This window comes from Carassius gibelio, chromosome A20 (assembly GCF_023724105.1).
Source record: "Carassius gibelio isolate Cgi1373 ecotype wild population from Czech Republic chromosome A20, carGib1.2-hapl.c, whole genome shotgun sequence".
NCBI classification, from domain to species: Eukaryota; Metazoa; Chordata; class Actinopteri; order Cypriniformes; family Cyprinidae; genus Carassius; species Carassius gibelio.
Genome location: NC_068390.1, coordinates 7,022,679 through 7,041,181, shown reverse-complemented (window position 1 = coordinate 7,041,181; position 18,503 = coordinate 7,022,679). Strand labels below are relative to the sequence as shown.

The following is an 18,503-nucleotide window of genomic DNA, read 5'->3' as shown; positions in this document are numbered from 1 at the left end:
TAAATAAAATATATATATATATATATATATATATATATATATATATATATATATATATATATATATATATATATATATATATATATATATATATATATATCGGAAGGCTATCTTTCGATTTAACCACACAGTACATTTAATTTTACAGTTTAAAATGTTTTTTTTGTTGTTGTGAAGTTGCTAAAAAGCATGAATTGCCATTAGATTACCTGCTATAATATTAAACATACATTTATTTCACCTCATAATTTACAGTGAAAGCCGGCGTGACACATCACTTTTTTTATTATATTTTATCATCAGTTATAAGCCTATTCATTTGTGACGTGTTGTTTCCTACTCCGTTACTGTGCAATGTTAATTGCATTATTTTACTACACGTCATATGTGAGTTTTGTGTGTTTGAAGCTATGTTAATTTAGCATGTGCTTTTTTTTCTGTTATCAGTAAGTTGTATTGGAAAGTGCAAATCAAATATAACTTGTTTAAGTAGCCTATGTTTATCGCCTATGTTATTTCATTTAATGGATTTGAAGGTTTTGACCTGCAACATAAACGAGCACTAAATTTGCTAATATTTAAACAAAACACAATTTTTAACAGTGCAGCGAGACGCGGGAGCGTTCCTGGTGGGCACGGAGACCCCTCTGTACCCAAACTGCCGCCACTAGTCGCCCCCAGCGCCACACGTCACATCATGTCCGTACTTGAACTTGAATCCCATTCCATTCTTCAGAGGCAACCCCTGCCACACACACACACACACACACACACAGGCGCCGGGTCCTCCCTGTGAGCGGCGTGAACGCGAGACGTGATTGCTCGGGTCCTGATTGATCTGGAGAGGAGGTGTTGTCTTCAGAGGTTCAGCCGTTCTGCGCTCTGATGCCAAGCGCACATGGAGGACAGTGCCAAAGACTTCTCTCACCTGGCGAGCCCGCCGTCCACGGATCTGGGATTTCCATTATAGCAGGACAACAACTGTCTTTATGTTTTTTAGGGATTTTTAAAGAAAGAATATTTGAATTTCGAGACACGGTTTTAGGGTTACTATCTCAGGTTAGGTGGTACTTAGTTAATGCTTCACGGCAGTCGGATACAATTTAGTCTGTTCACAGAGCACAAGTGCTAGTTTGTGCCGTGATAAGGACTAGACTAGCGCGCGAGCGAGCGAGCGCAGTGGAGCCGGACCCGGGCTGTGGGGGAAAGTTTGGAGAGCTCTTCTGGAGCGCGCACACGAGTCCGAGTGTCCGTGAGATGATGCTGTAAATGCGGGGCGATGTCCCGACGGAAGCAAGGCAACCCACAGCATCTGTCCCTCACACAGAGGGAGAACCTACCGAGTGAGTACAAGACCTCTGGCACCTTCACCCCACTGCCATTCCCTCATTACTACGAAGCAGAAGGGCAAAGAAAACTTTCTTTCTTTCTTTCTTTCTTTCTTTCTTTCTTTCTTTCTTTCTTTCTTTCTTTCTTTCTTTCTGATTTGCTTTTTAATGTTGCAGTGTTACATGTGTTTTGCACATTTAGGATCATCAGCTCATAAAAGCATCATTAAGTCAAGTATATAAGTTGTTTTGGAAAATGTAATGATGTGCACTGTCCTAACTAAAAAGGTTAACTTAATTAGAGTCAAAAATAATAAGGTCAAGCCAAGTTGTAGGTTTACTTTTAAAGCTATATTTATTGATGATCTATAACCAACAATTGAGGCCTGTTAGTCTTTTAGTGTGTTTGTTTATTTATTTAAAACACTATTCATTTATTACTATGATGATACATTATTATTCCTTTTTTATTTACTGTGGATGATTAATTTGAACAATCTCAAAGTGCTAAACATAAAACAAAATTCATAGCATACAGTTTTGGGAGACCCACACGTTGTGCTCTGTCCCACTTTACACACACACACACACACACACACACACACACACACACACACACACACTCACCTATTTTCAGTTATTGTCACACATATACACAAACACGCATGGCTTATCAAGTTTACTATACGTAGTTTATTTAAAAGGCTCCATCTTTGCTGGGTAGTCTGGTGTTCATTTGCATCTAAGAAATACAAAAGTGCTTATGCGTTTTAAATGAGTTTATTTTCATCCTAACCTCTGTTTTACAATATCAGGGTCCACCTGCAATGGACCTTGGTGTTCATCATGAAAAAAAAAAAAAAAAACCTCTTCAATTTATCTTTTTATCTAAGATGCTTCACACACTCTTTCCACTAGTAAACCTTTGTATAAAAGCACTAAAGTACTCTAAACCCCTTACGTTTTCTTTTTGCCTAGTTTTTTCATTCACTTAAAAGCTTTTCTTGCACAGTAAAAAGAAGCATAAATTAGTTGCAATGTAAACTTTTCAGAGTGACATAATGCAAAGTGTTTACATAAAAAAAAAAAAAAAAATCATAGACTAGACTAGGAAGGTTTATCCACGATTTGCATATGACAGATATGATTTACCCCATACACCCATAGTATTTGAAATTAAACCCCAGAGCTTCTATTTTAAATATGTTTCAGTTTATTATTGAAGAGGTGTTTGTATTGATCTAACAATTCCTGATAAAAACACAAAATATTTGACATATTTTGCGAATGATTTTCTTTTTAGAAATGTTCGCCACAGGAGATGAGCAAAATGTGTTAAAGGAGTGGGTGGGCTTACAGGGAGCGGTGGCCTTTAAAGTCGAACCACTGCAAGTCTGCCAGCTTATTTCACCTGATGCTGTTTATTTAGCGGACAGTTAGCTGCTTTTAGTTTTTATTTGCTCTGAATAATAATATTTTATTATTAAGCTTCTTTCCAGTCGTTGTGACCAATAAACACTAAACCATTTTATACATTAGTGCTTGCTTAAATATGTATGTTTGTACAGCAAAACCTGTCCAGTGTAATGTGTGTCGAGCAGAATCATTATACTGTGTCTCAAATACGTGTTTAGCTCAAACATAATTAGTCTGGCGGTGTGTGTGTGTGTGTGTAAGTTTACATTGTGCGCTCTATACATGTGTACAGAGTGTAAACCGACACTTTTTAAGTGGACTCCGTTCAGGTTTGCACGCCAACCTCCATTCCAGTCTTCACAGGCTCTTTCTGGGGTGTCTGTCTGTCTGTCTGTCTGTCTGCGGGGGAAAACCAAAGTGCCCTCATTTGGCTATGTCAATGCTTTTGGCACAAAACATGTCAGTTAGCTGGAGGTTGCACAATAGAGAGATTCTGCCCAGAGCGACAAGACCTATAGATCACACTCGGAGAGAAAATCAAGGAACAGGAATATCCACATACTTCACGTCTTGAAATAAACGCGGGGCGCACTCTCCGCCCGCATGTGCATGTACAGGTGTGCGATTTAAAGCAGTCGTCTCGAGCCACAACCTAAAACGGCAGGGCTCTTGCGGACGCAAATACAGGTTCTTGAGGAAGTCTAAGAGACGAAACCGCTCAAATTTAGATTTCTGCAAACCGCTTCAGTGCCAAACAACCTCATTAGTTTTTCATAAGCAGCATGTAGATTGTGTGAACATGTATGATTCATTACATGAGTATAGTTTGTCTCTGGTTCACACACCCTGACTTTCGGACGGCTTGCTTGAAATGTTCAAATGTGGGTGGGGGCCGTCCATTAGGGCCCGCACTGGCTCTTAAAATGTAAAATGATTCTTTAATGGCTGTGAATGTCAGCTCTTTGAACGTTTACATGATGTTTTCCATGATCTTTTAGTGGCCATCATGCTGTTAAAACGCAAGGCATGAACCGCCGGACCACAGCGCCTTTGATTTCTGAGAGTGGAAAGGGTCACATCAGCCTTTTACAAGCGGCTCTCTTCTTTAAGCGTGACTTTATGGTGATGTCCACCCTTTCTGTATGTGTTAGCGCTGCCTTCGAGAAAACTTATTCCACAGGCCGTGTGAGCCGAGAGCTGTTTGATGGACGTGTGGTTACCCGCCGATCGGACTCGTTTGACCTGACTTGGCAAATATTCCAGGCGAGTCTCTATTCCAGCGCACAAGATTTCGGTTTATTTTATGAGTGTCGTGTTTGCTGGTTTGCACAGCTTCAGTGGAGTGTAAATGTGCACCGCTGAAGCTGATAGGGGGTGCTGTAAGTCCTTACGAGAGAGAAAGTGATAGAGAGTGTGTGTGTGTGTGTGTTTTCTTTGAGAATCTGATTACTGCCTTCAAGAAACGTGATAACTGTATTTATACGGTTATGGTTAATACCCTGAATTGCTATCTCTCCTCCCAAGTGTATCATTCCCACAACAGGCTCAGTATAAATCTCTTATCTTACACTAAAGGTAATTAATTCAATTTATTGGAGTATAGATTTCACCCTGGGGAGCCGTAATGTAGACGCTCTGCCCACTGTGCTCATTGCTCCTAAGCATTTCATGTCCTTGCCTCCAGCAAACTTTTTAAAATAATATTTGTGGTTCTGATTCCGAGCACACAGCTTTATGTGAAATTTGGGGGTTCGGAAGAGTGTCACACGTGCATTTAAGAACTCTGTGCATTTGTTTGGCACACATCCAGAAGCAGTTGACAGTGTACAGGCCTTAAACGAAGATAAGAAACAGACGTAATCAAGCACATGGATTATTATTATTCTTTTTTTTTGGAAATGCACCTGGTGAGCTCAAAAAATCACATTAGACAAAATCTTTTAACACACGCTGAAGACGTTAACGGTTCCGCAAATATATATCACTCAACATCTTTGCTCTGAATGCGCTTTCTCTGTCACTGTTATTTTTTATTTTTATTGTTATTTTACTTCAGAGCCATAACCTCAATAAAATTGACCTCAAATTATTTATTATTTAAAATGATTAATCATTTTTCTTAGTTACTCAAAATAGTTGATAAGTATTTTTTTATGACTATTTATTAAACATTTATATGATCACAAATATAAATGGTTATATGCTTTCTTTTATTACTCTAATTACTACTGTATTACTAAAATGTTTTTTAATAGAGTATTCTCTCTGTTATTTATTTTTCTGTACTGGTTTCCTCTTTACGTAAATCTTTTCCTCTTTTCACACGAGGTGAGATTCACAATTTTTAGACCACTAATAAAGGTGAATTTTCTCAATATGTTTTTAAAATTGTGCATTATATTGTCAACATAACAATTTCAGTAAAAAGTTGAATAATAATAATAATAAAAAAACAAGAACATTACTTTCAGAAAATCTGTTTGCTTTAACAACAGCAGCATTCGAGCTGCATGAGCTCCACAGTTCGTAAAAAAAATCTTAAAAAAAGATCATTACATTGTGCAGCATGAATTGAAAATGTTTCAAAGATCATCTCGTGTGTTTCAGTGCAAGGCGAATCTGAGTGCACACGATCAGTGCAACAAATCAGCTTTTTAAATGAGGGAAATAGGAATAGTGAAGAATCTTTCTCATAATGTTTCTTTGTTTAAAATGTAATGTTAATCTCCTAGTTTAAATCAGATTGCAGGGCCACGTGAGCAAATATCTGTAAATGCACTGTGTTATTATTAATAGAAACCTTAAGTTGATTGTGTACGCAGTTCATGAGATATCAGCTTTACTGCTTCTTTACACACTTTTTATTTTCTATAAAGATTTCAGTTTTGGCTTCTGATTGAAATATCACAGCACGTACATTATCTGCTGTCTCTCACACACCTTCTTCTCTAGCGTCTGGCTCGTCCTGGACGCCGTGGCTGGCACCCAGCACACCCTCCGTGGCATTGGGTCCATGCCAAGCCCACGGTGTTTGTGTTCTCCTTCACTGCTCTGGGGGTCTCCCGTCAGCCGACAGCTGAGTGTGCGGCAGCGGCCTCCTTCAGATCATGCATGTGATGTTCTGTTTAGATATCACATGCTGCTCAAGCTGACTTCGGTCGGCTCTGTGATGGCGGAGGTACTAAACTGAACATTGTTTTAAAAGAATTGAGTTCTACAGGAGTTTAGTTACTGATGCTGATCCCAACACGCTTAACAATAATCGTTCCAAAGAGGGTTTCACAGATTTTGTATTCAGTTATTTCTATATTATGCAGTTATGCCACAGAAGAGCCATTTTGGGTTCCCCAAAGAACCTTTCAGTTATTAAAAGAACTGTTTTTTTTTCTTAGTGTGCAGCATTTTTTATAATGCAAAGAACTTTTTGTGAACTGAAAAGGTTCCATGGATGTTAAAGTTTCTTCTTGAGCTATAGATGCCAATAAATAGCTTTTATTTAAGATGGTCCAGCCGACCAGTGTGTGTTGAAGAGTGTGTTTGTCCCTCAGGCAGAGACTGGAGTTGATTTCACACTGCTGCTGTTTTAATGCTCTCTGTGAATCTGTTTTGTATCAGAGTCTGGTTTTGTGTTGAGTCCGATACATTTCACAGCAAACGGTGTGTTGACTGTTTCGTCATTGATAATTATGCAGGGAAATGGCATAGGGATGCCAAATAGGGAATTTCGTGAGGGTACGAAGTGATAAAGATGTAACTGACTTTGACATACAAAACGGCTGTTTATGAAGCTCCTTAACCACTGTTCCCAACATGCACCTGTGACGCACTGACATGCCTGAGAGTGTATTTTGAGGCTGTTTTGCGGCTTTTGTAAGTGCAAGATTGTCTGCTGCGACATACCTGTACGGTGCATGTGCACCTCTCCAGCATCCGTCCAGCCTGCAGAGAAGTAGACCGGAAACACAGATACCACAGCATGGCTTCGACTGTACTACCTGTCACACACACACACACACACACTCCACTGATCTTACTCTGCAGTTCACAGGTGTTAATCTATGCTGTGTGAGCTGTGAATTGTGCTTTATGAAGACAGAATCAGACACATGTAACTTGTGCTAATACTAGAGAAATCTCTTTTCCATTACCAGATTCTATCCAGTTCTTTTGGACGCTCTCAGCTTGAGGCGATTTGTGAGGATAGCTGCAAATGTGTGGAACATTTTGATCCATGAAGTTATTTAAAAGAACTCATGTGTCGTCTAGAGCCTGTTAATCATGTCTGGACTAGTTTGAATAGCCAACAGATTTGCAGCTCACAGTAACTGAAGAACAAAAATCACAGACACACCAATAACAATTTGTCATTTAGAAACATGACTGATACTTTAATTAGTTAAACAAACTATTTAAAATTCAAACTAGTCAAGGCAAGGCATATGTATTTGTGTTATTGCATATTTTATATAGACTAAAATGTTAATTTAAAATTGTGTACATAATATAGAGCTATATAAGAGCTATGAAGAGAGATTTAAAAGATATATAAAAGTCAAATGCAATAAAATATTTTGTTTGTCATTATTTAGCCACACTCATGTTCACATTCCAAACTTGGATATGCTTTTCCATAAAAAAGGATACATTTTGAAGAATCTTTATGCAGCTCTTTTCCATTCAATAATAGTTAAATGTGACAATGCCCATCAACCTCCATAAATGACAAAAAGCAGCATAAAAATAATCTAATTGACTGATTGGTCTTCTGTTATTACCCATAATAGATATTTTCTTTTCTTTTTTTTGTGACACACTACACTTTTAAGACATATTTTTTTTAAAAATCGGTCGTTTTCATCAAATATGATTTGCAATATAGTGCCTGATATGTACTAACTATTTATTTATTTTTTAGCTTAAAATAATGTAATGATTTGTGTTAAAAAAAGAACAGCATAATGATAAAAAATAATGATGCAATGGCCTTTTAATAGCAGTAGATTAAAAAATAAAAGAAACAGAACAGTCAAAATATAATTCAGATCTAAATTAAAAGAAAAAAAGAAGGAAAAGTATTAATAATCAGTATAATCAATAAAATTTCAGCACTGTGGTGCTTTTTCAGTCTGGACTTGGTGAATAGTGTATATATATATATATATATATATATATATATATAAAACTTGACGAACTTAGGTGAGCAAAACATTGGCTTTGACGTTTATAGAGTTAAAATGAAACAAGAAATTGATGATGAAACAATATTCAAATTTATACAGAATACATTTGTAGGATTTTATCTCAGTTATTTGCTGTTGCAGCTAAAAATGTATTATTGTAAGCCACTTATTATTATGAATCATAATGTGTCTAAAACAGATTCATGCATGAATTGATCATTTGTCCTCTATTTCCACTGCTCTGTTGCAGCAGATCATGATGCAGGGGTGGATCAGTGCCCATCGGAGGGCTCCGGAGCCAGCCCTGTGGGCGGAGCCGGAGAGAGTGACCTGCTGACCTGCGGTCAATGTCAAACTAACTTCCCCCTGGGAGATATTCTAGTGTTTATCGAACACAAAAGGAGACTGTGTCCCGGATCTAGCTCCTGTTTTGACAAACCGACTGACTGCGGTGGCTCCCCGTCCCCCAGACCGCCACGGGCAGAAGTCTGCCGGAGGTCTGGACCGGTAGAGGTTGGGATCCAGGTCACTCCAAGAGAGGAGGAAAAACGACTGACGCCCGCCAGAGGAATCTGCCCCAAGCAGGAGGGCGTCCCAACAGGTATGTGTTTTACACCGAGGGCTGGAGGAGGGGAAGCTGTAATAGTCTGAAGCTTGGCAGGAGAGAGAAGTCTGTCAAATGACAAACACCCACCCACACACACACACACACACACACAAATATTTACTTATATACTTGAAATACACCACACATGGCACGCGGAAAAAAATGGTTGGCTGAATCATGTGCACGGTTTATAAATCGAGAGAATGAATTAGTAAATTGTGCGCACGATTTAGCAAATCAAGGGAACAAAATAGTAATCGTTTGGCATTTTATACATTTTTTCTTGAATAGTCTATATGCGGAGCTCCGTATGCAATAGATACAGTTATTAAATAAAAAAGTATTTGTGGAGCTTTAAATTTGATATAGAAAATTGTTTGAAATTTGATTTTTTTATAAAACTTCTAATCTTCTGCCAGTTATACTATATTTATTAAATAATATTATTTTTATAGTATTAAATTATTATTATTATTATTAATAATAATAATAATAATAATAAAACAGTAAAATAGTATTATCATTTAAAATAGCTGTTTTCTATTTGAATATATTTTAGTATATATATTATTCCCTTGTTTACAAAACTGAACTTTCAGCAGACATTCATTTTTGTGGAAACTTGGATATATTTGAAAGATTCTCCAGTAAATAGAAATATAAATGAATTTGAAAAAGATTTTTATGTAAGTTTATAAATGTCTTTACTGTCACTTTTGAGTCATTGCTGAATAAATTATTCTTTCTTTCTTTCTTTCATTCTTTCTTTCTTTCTTTCTTTCTTTCTTTCAATCTTACTTGACCCAAATTTTTAAATGGTTTCACAGTTTTCATCTTATTAGAATGATTTCTGAAGGATCATGTGACACTGAAGGCTGTTGTAATGATACCGAAAATGCAGCTTTGAATCTCAGGAATAAATTACATTTTAAAATGTATTAAAACAGGTTTAATTGTAATAATATTTTAGTGAAAGTGACTTACAATTACTTCTGCATTTACTGGTTTTACTGTATTATTGATCAAACAAGTGCAGTTTTGCTGAGCATAAGATATTTATTTCAAAACCAACAACAACAAAGACTTAGTTATTTCAAACTTTTGACTTTTTAAATGTCTTTATCAATCTAATGACACCATGCACTGGAATACATTGACCAATAAGTAAGGCTGAACTAAGGTTCATGTGTAAACTGAGGTTAATATTTGGTCTATAGGGATTGTATATTTTAGCAAGGCTGGAACGCCGACCAATTAAAACCCAGCACCAGATCTGGTTTTAGAAAGGTTCTCTTAAAACCAATTGGATTGTAATTAAAACCTCACTTTTTAAAGGCATATTAGCCCCCAGAATTAGTATTTTGTCCATGTTTGTTTACTAATCATATCGTTTTAACCACATATTATTTTCTTTTTTCTGTGAAACAGAAAGCAATCCAGGAGGCAGAAGGGCATCAGTGATATCAAAGCTGATGTGAGGCTTTTAAAGCTGACATTTTGAAATAGAATTGAAAAGATTTCAGTAAATACCAAAATAATCAATTCGTTTTCATTTGTTCATCCCAGAAGTCTGTTGTACAACGTGGAATATTGCAGTTTGGTTACTTTTATGCTGCTTTATACACCTTTAACAGCTCAGAAATTCAGCCTTGCTCTTCCTTTTGAAAAATATGAAAGATAATAACAATAATATGGAGCTGTGGTGATATGAGGATGCATAATCATTTTGGGCTGAACTGTCCATTGAAGTGTAGCTTTAAATGCACACTTTCTCTTTATTACAACACAAACTGTTCACCAGTTCTGACTGGATTGCTTCTTTCAAAAGGTCCTCTTCTTTTGACTCTTCCCTCCTTCAAGAAGGATTAACACCCCTTGCATAATTTTATTAGAGCAAGATGCAGCATCTCTCTCTCTCTCTCTCTCTCTCTCTCTCACTTTCTCTCATCTCTAAGTGAAACATAACAGCCATGAGTGCGCCAGCAGCTGAAACCAATTCTCTAAGAGGAAAAAAAACTCCAGAAATCCTCACCCGACGTGTTTGGGAGAAATATCATAGTATTAACAAAAAAGGCTAAGAAAGCCCATTAAAATTCAAGTGCTAAGAGACATAGTGTGGGGATTAATGAAGAAGATTCCTCCTTCAGAGGGTTAAAGACTCAGTTTAGCGAGCGGGCCCTGGAGGGGCCACATGTTATCTTCCAGCACAGTGCCGCCCACCGTCCTCTCAGCACACACAGCCTGGACGAGGAAATGCTTCACTTGCTAGTCAGGATATGACAAATAGAGACAATCAAACACATGCACACATTAGCTGGCCTACGCTAGTCAGCAGGCTTCAGCCTCGTCAATACTTTTCTCTCTCTCTCTTTCTTTTTTTTTAATTTTTTTTTATTTTTTAGAAATAAACAAGGTTAATCGTTTTCTGTATTTGTTTAAATGTGACTTTTCAAAGCTTTTAATCCTGAGTTTTTTTTTATCTGAACTTTTACTGAACAAGTTTTGCTTCAGTTGTGCTATGTTGACAGAAGTGGAGAAGCCGTCAAGGTTATCCACAGAAATGCAGGGCGGGAAGGTGCTTTAGGCTTGAATTAAATATTTCCAGAGCATGAAAGCTTTGCTCAACACATTAGATTGCCACTTAACTGTCTTAAGTTGCAGCCAAATTAGATTATTTTTAATAGGGCTAATTAAATACAATATGGAGCTATGGCAGCCTAGAGGCAAAGCCATGCATGCTCTGGGCCAAAACGCCAAACCTGATGGGTGTGCGTTAACCCCTTCACATCTCAGTGGAACTGCTTTAATTAATGCTAGAATGGCGCTTCTGTTCAAAAGTAGTTTTAGTAGCCTTCGTTAAGACATAGCTGACAGAAAAAGACATTTTGAAAATGTTGTCATTGTTTACTTTAACATTGCATGCAAATGGGGAGCGAAGCGGTCACGTGTTGAAAAAACTGAAATTGAATTGAATCTTTAGGCACTTGCAGGCTCTGATATGATTCAGATTCTGGGTATTTTTATTTTTTTATTATTAATGAACGAGTTTACTGACTTTGAATGTTTTTTTTATTAAATTACTTTTAAATACATAAATACTTAAAATCAATAATGACAAATTAATATATTTTTAAGAATTCTTAATTAAATTAACTTAATTATTAATTAACTAAATACAGCTTTAAAACATTCACACATGCAATAGATAACTGATGGGATATATGTATACGCAAATAGGATTTGAGAAGATTTTCTCTTCTGTTCTTCACACAAAAAAATATTGTTTTTAAAAGACTTAGAGTGTGTGACTCATATAGACTTATTTTTGGAGCAACAGACCCAATTCACTTTATTTTGGAAAAAGGCAGCATGAACATTGTGCAAAATATCTCTTTTTCTGTTCTGTGCAAGAGAAATAACTGAGCAAAGCACCAAAACTAAAAGCCTTGTTTAAGTAATCAGTTACATTAATTAACTACATGTACTTACTATAGAGTCATGGTTAGGGCTAGGGTAAGGTTACACACATGTATGTGTAACTAAATCACATTAAATATTGTTACCTTTTTTTATTTAATTTTCTTTTTACTGTTTTAAATTCTGTTACTTAATACTCATATATTTATGCCTATGTCAAAAAAATTGTCTCTACGTTAATTTTCTCTGTTCCTCTAATACAGAAGATTCTGACATTTGAAATGTTTCAAATTAGCTACTAGCTACTTATCATGCTAGGATTATTTTTATTAGATAATAGTTGATTTGGGATTTGATGACATGGGATTCATACATCTGCTGTGCTGAATCATTAACAGGACACCAATATGCACCGTATTCAAGGGAAGTGCCAATTACCTGCAGTTTTTTATGAAATGCCTCCATCAAGTTCATACCAGCATCATTCATGCTATTTTCAAATCTTATCCCTCATATGTGAAACTGCCCTTAGTTTCTAATCAATCACTGAACTATCTAGCTAATCATACTCCATGAACGCGGCAGAAAGTGTCCCGCATCATGCGTTTGTCCTTTCCAACGCTCTTCTAATCACCTAGCATGCGCTCATTTAAATATTAGAGTAGGCTTTAATCATGGAAAGTAATCAGTGTCATGAATATTCATACCGTGCCGGTCTAACAGTCTCATTGTCTCACTCCTGTGCCAAATCGTGTCTTCCTGCCTCTCAGCTGTCTGCTCTGATGGCCCCAGTCTGGTATCAATGGAAAGAAGTTTAAAATAAATACACTATTCACACACGATCCTTAGAGAACAATGTGTGTGTCAGTGTGTGTGTGTTGTTGTGAGAGAGTTTCTAAAGATGGGAGACGGATCCCTGTTCCAAGTGATGAATATTTGCACAGCGGCTCAAGAAGATGCCATTTGCATAATGACTTTGTAGTTTTGCATTAATTAAATTTGCATATGAAACTGCGTTAATTACCTCTGATCATCTGTTTTCAACGTTGCAGCATTTGATGTCCAGCCTTCGGGGTTGTGGTTAGGGGTTACTGTGGCTGTTTCAGACTGTGTGTGTGTGTGTGTGTGTGTGTGTGTGTGTGTGTGTGTGTGTGTGTGTGTGTGTGTGTGTGTGTGTGTGTGTCAGAGACTGAAGCAGAATAGAAAGTGAATTTGATGAGTCAGTTTCACAGTCCTTTTTCCTCTCTTTTGTGTCCAAACTCTTGCTAATATCCTGGCATATGAAAACTGCTCGTCTGAAAACTGTAGTTAAAAGTGAAGAAATGTTTTTGAAGTTCAGAGAATACATTGTTTTTTTTCTAAACACAAAATGTCTTTAGCAAGTTCAAGGACAGCCTTTGAATTCTCATGAAGTTACCGTCTTAAGTACTCTTTTTGCAAATGCACAAATTATCAGGTGCTCTTTGTTCCTGAACATCTTTATGCAAAATGAACCACAGTGTTTTCACACGTTTACACCATTAATTCAATTATGGTTATCCTTTATCCTTTTATCCAAACTGATTTAGTATTAAAATGTATGTTTTACTGTAAGTCAGTGGTACTTCAATGGTTTTGCTATAGGACCCATATTATATGTTGAACAATTTATTTTAGACAAATAATTACAGTACACAATTAAATAAACAAGTCAAAAAAGCTGTACTTAAAAAAAATAACAATTTTATAAATGCATAAGCAAACCACATAATAGTGATTTACAGTCGTTATAGTTTGGGTGTTTGCTTTATAAAAGTAAATTTCATTTTGATGGTTTCTTGCTCTCGGCAGCCAATAATTCACTGCTAAAAGCACATTGTGGTCACACACACCATATTTATCCTCTTTATGAATGGAAAAGAGTATTTAATGTCATCTGTTTCATATTTTCTTTTCTTTGTTAATGCTTTTCAAACGTCACACGACCTGTCCTTGTGTTTTATTTTTATTTGTTTTATTGGACACACATCCTTTGCCATTAAAGAAAAATATTTTTTTTTTCACCGTTTCACGTCAGTTTTTATGCATTGTTTTTATGCAAGCAAGCTTTCAGACGTTGCTGCATTTTGTTATGTGCATTTAGATTTGTTTTTGCCCTACTCTCTGCAACCTTATCCAAACAGATCTGTGACCCATTTTTGGGTTACCACACACCAGTTGAGAACACTGTTAAAAATTAAAATCAATTCATTTTCAATTCAGCAAATTCAACAGCAGTAAATTCTCTACTCCGATTTAAATTAAAACCAGTACATCTTCGTCAGATAATGTTACAGCCATAATTAATTATACATTTTCTTAGTCTACAGACAAATAGTAGGAAAACATACCAGAGTATAGTTTGATGTCCTTTATGTAAATACCATGGCATATGAACGAGCATTCAGCCAGTGTGTATGTATGAAGTACCGCCATAGTACTTAAATATTGACTTAAAATTGCAGTTAAAACCAAATTGGACTAGATCTCTCTATAATGTTTGTTGGACAGTCTTCTGTAAAGTTTCAGTCTTTCTGACCTCTAGCGATTAAAACGCTAAGCCACCATGCCTGGCACTTAACAGAACCCATACCCATGATCCCTTGCAACACCCAAACTATGCCAGCGTATCTGTTGCAGGGTGCCTGTGGTTAGAGCCTATTGGCTTATTTTTGGGATCCGTCCAAACGAGACCACCCCGTCGCAGTCTGATTGGTGCTGTCTACCGGCAGGGGTCAACCTGGTCCATGTTGGATGCATTATAGAGCAGGACAGCGCTGCATGTGCGCTCCATGCCGAGCCCTGGTGGAAAGAGTTAAAGTCTCCCACATGAAGGCATCAAACGCTCCACATACCACTTTATTGTAGTCATATGGCAGCAGATTTGATATTTTTCCTTCCACAGCAGGGAATAAAACTCGCCACTAATTTGGACTGTGAGCGTCGCCACTAAATTTCAGCATGTGCTGATGGTGTTGACCAGATGTGTAATGCTTTTTTCCCGTCTTCCTCTCTGTCTCACTATCGCTCTTTTGTCAAATTAGCCTATGACTGAATTCAAGTAAAATATTTAAGAAAACATTGCAAGGATGTTGAGATGATATGACAGTGGTTCATAAAGGTTGGGTATAATCCGCACTGCTACCAGTGGAACACTGTAGCTCTATTATTAAAACTACCCTTCTGAAAAAGTCATCTGTAACAAGTCAAAGCTGGTTTACTTGTCTTTGCTGATTTAAGCTGGTCTATAAAGCTTCACGATATATAATAAAAATAAAAAAAATCTATATTGCGATATGGCTAAGTGTGGTTATTAAATCAGCTCATGATGCAGCTGACAGTCTCAGTTCACAGTAAATGAACCAAGGTTCTCTGAGATGCTGGAATACCATATAATGAGCTGAATGTGTAAATGAACACAGTGCTGCGCTTCATTCTGAAACCCGTAGTGCATATATTTATTTCCTGGCAAATAAACAAAATTAAAAACAAATTAATAGTGATATCGTATCCTTGTTACAGTTATTTTTATTAAATACTTTTTAATTTTACGCTACAATAGTAGTGTTATAATATATTTCTTATTTCTTTTGTTTAATTTAATTATAATCACAAAAAAAGAATAATGATAATTATAATAATAAAAAACAACAATCTGCTCATTTGTGATTACTGAAATAGGTTTCAGTTGGTTTTTGCCAAATCGTTCAATCCTAAAATTATGGAGTAATTATTGTTCAATAAAAATTAAATCTTACATTTTTCAATTCTTTTTAGGTTCGATGCAGAAATCACACCAAAAATCACCCAATCATTTGTTAAATATAGTTAATATACTTGAAAATATATTTCCAAATATAGCTAGTCAGCTAGAGAAAATTCCTTTTTTTTTTCTTATGGCAACATATGACGCATAAAAGCTAAAATGTCAGTTTTTTTTATTTTTATTATTATTATTATTTTTTTATATAGTGCAGCCCTAGTGATCTCCCAACCTGGAGTGCGTTTCCCAAAACCATAGTTGCTAACCTGTTGGCAATGGGAAATTGCATTGCAACCAACAAGGTTGCTAACTTAGTTAGCAACTATGGTTTTGGGAAACGCACCCCTGGCCAAGCTGGTGATTAGCTGATTGGCCAGCAGGTCTTCCAGACCGATCAAGTGTTCAAAATGTATTTCCTTCATTCCAAACCTCTCTAAAACCAGGCTGGAAAACTCATCTCAGGCTGTTTTTCTCAACGTTTTTTTTTTCTCAGGTTTTATCAGGCTACTCGTGGGATCTCTCTCATTTTTTTTATCTCCAGTCTTAATCAAAAAAAGCAAAGCAAACAAATCTTAATATATTTTATTTTCTTTCTCTCTCAGCACAACCCCATTTTTATCCACTTGACATTAGGATGGCTTTACCAGTAAGACATTACGATAGACTTGGCACTGCAGGGTGAGAAAGTGTTTGCGTGGAGAGTTATTTGCCAAACACTGACTAGTGTGTCACAGTAAGCCAGCCAAGCCACACACATGCTGATGCCCAAAGGAGAAGGCTCTTCTGGCGGCTGTCTCATTCAGACTGTGAAGGATTCTGGGTCACGACTCTCTCAAACCTGCAACATGTGCAACAGTCTATCTGTACTTTAATGTCATCTTCCACGTGGCACATGGTTAACTGACAGCAAACATTTTATGTGCTGAGTTTAAAAAAGCTCAGGGTCTGTGAACATTTGAAAGGATGTTAATAATACAGTGTCATTATCAAGACGAGATCTCGCAGACTGCATTGAATTATACTGCAGTGAACAGCAGTGTTTTCGACAGTTGCTGTGGTTTAGTGTCAGAGTTTGGTGGCAAATTTCTGTCATTGTGTATGGAGTCCTGCTGGGTGGCACCATAAAAGTAAAGTAGTTCTAATACAACTCGACTTTTTTTTCACAGTCCGTCTGTATTTTATAGTATAATAATGGTGGGAGTTCACTGGGAACGAATTGCGCCCACTGATAATTTGGTTTATTTGCATGTGCTGTCTGTGTTTTTTTCAGCACTTAATACACTAAAAGAATAATGCAAATCAAGTAATGCATGAAAATCATTCGACACAAATTGCTCAAAACAGTTTGCACGCTAGAGTTCATCTTGTAGGTCAGTTTACAGCAGACTACTACTTTTTGGCATACTTTATTTGTACTACACAAGGTCACACTGTTGAATCACCCTTGGCTCTCTCTGATATGTGCTGATGGATCCCTTTATTACTGTTTGATTCTCTTGCTATCACAATGTTTTTCATGGCCTATATGGTCTGTATTTTACAGTATGTTAATGCTGTTTTTAAAATAAAGTGAGGATTCACTGAGAACAAATTGTGGCCATTAAATACATTGCTTATGATTCAAGAAATGCTGCAAACTCAGCCCGAAAAATTTCTCAAGCCAGTTTGCATCTTGCAAATCATAATCTTACAGGTTGGGTTGCTGCAGTCTACTGCATTCTGCCAATTTTAACCATTTGTGTATCACACTCAATTATTATAATATTTTTTTTATCAGCTGTCTTGTTTGTTCTGTTCCCATCTCAAAAATCAGCAGCGAGTACTTGAACATGAATGTAGTACACCAAAATAAAGGGAGGGGGCTGTTCTGCTATGTTGATGGTGGTTGATGACATTACAGGCTGAAGATTCGTAGGGTTAGAGCTGCCTTGATAATTCAGTATTATACCCTCCCTGGCAGCCCACTGAATGAATAAACCCTCGATCTTATCAGTTTTTATTCATGCCAGTGAGGGCTTGTTCTCGCATGTAGTGTGCGGCAGATGTGGCCCTCCCGGTATGTTTGCTAAAGGCATTGGCGAGATGAAAGACTGTTCTTAACCATAAGCTATGTGGGGATCTGTGCCAAAAGCTGAGAACGCATCATTGTGAAAACAGCCCTGGGAGAAGCTGATCTCCCCCAGCAGAGGATGAAGAGGGCTTCAGCGGAGGGCTGAGAGCGAGATGACACACGATGGAGAACCCGGCACTTTCTCTTTTACCTTAGACTTTTGTTCTTATGAATAAGACTGGCATGGAGTAGTCAACGTCACTGTTGTCAATCAGTATATAACTGTAGATACCAAACTTCTCGTCTTACTCTACATACTTCTGCACAATACATGTGCATGGACAATACATTGCTTTGAGTTTGTAAAAAAGAAAAAAAAGAAAATAGATTTACACTATAATGCACAGTATATGAAATATGTAAAAGAAGAAAGGTCTACTGTTTAAACATAAAAGTAGATTTGTTATAATAACAGAGGAGGGACTTCTGGGATGCTGGTTGGATAGCTGGTTTAAAAAGACCAAGAGCAAATCTCAGAGACTAAGAACTTTGGATTTTAATGATAAGTTGGATATTAGATTAGAAGTTTGTGTGTGTGGTCTGAAACTGGGTTGGATAAACATGTGGTATTAAGTATAAATAAGAATTATAATACACATACCACAATTTTGAACATTTGTCCTGAGATAAACAGAGAAAGTATTTCTTTTTCAATGTGAAAATT

General features: G+C 36.8%; 1 protein-coding gene across 2 annotated transcripts in view; it reads left to right on the top strand.

The window, feature by feature from the left end:
* The first annotated feature begins 755 nt into the window (after positions 1–755).
* The window catches only part of bcl11bb (BCL11 transcription factor B b), a 32,402-nt gene continuing 14,654 nt past the window's right edge, over positions 756–18,503 (top strand). Inside the window, exons 1-2 of one of the 2 annotated variants that reach the window (XM_052535662.1) lie at positions 756–1,343; positions 8,178–8,525. In XM_052535662.1, coding sequence (XP_052391622.1) covers positions 1,280–1,343; positions 8,178–8,525 — 412 coding nt within the window. In that variant the 5' untranslated portion in view covers positions 756–1,279. Of the gene's footprint in view, positions 1,344–8,174; positions 8,526–18,503 lie in introns of both variants that reach the window. The other variant, XM_052535661.1, reaches the window with a different exon arrangement.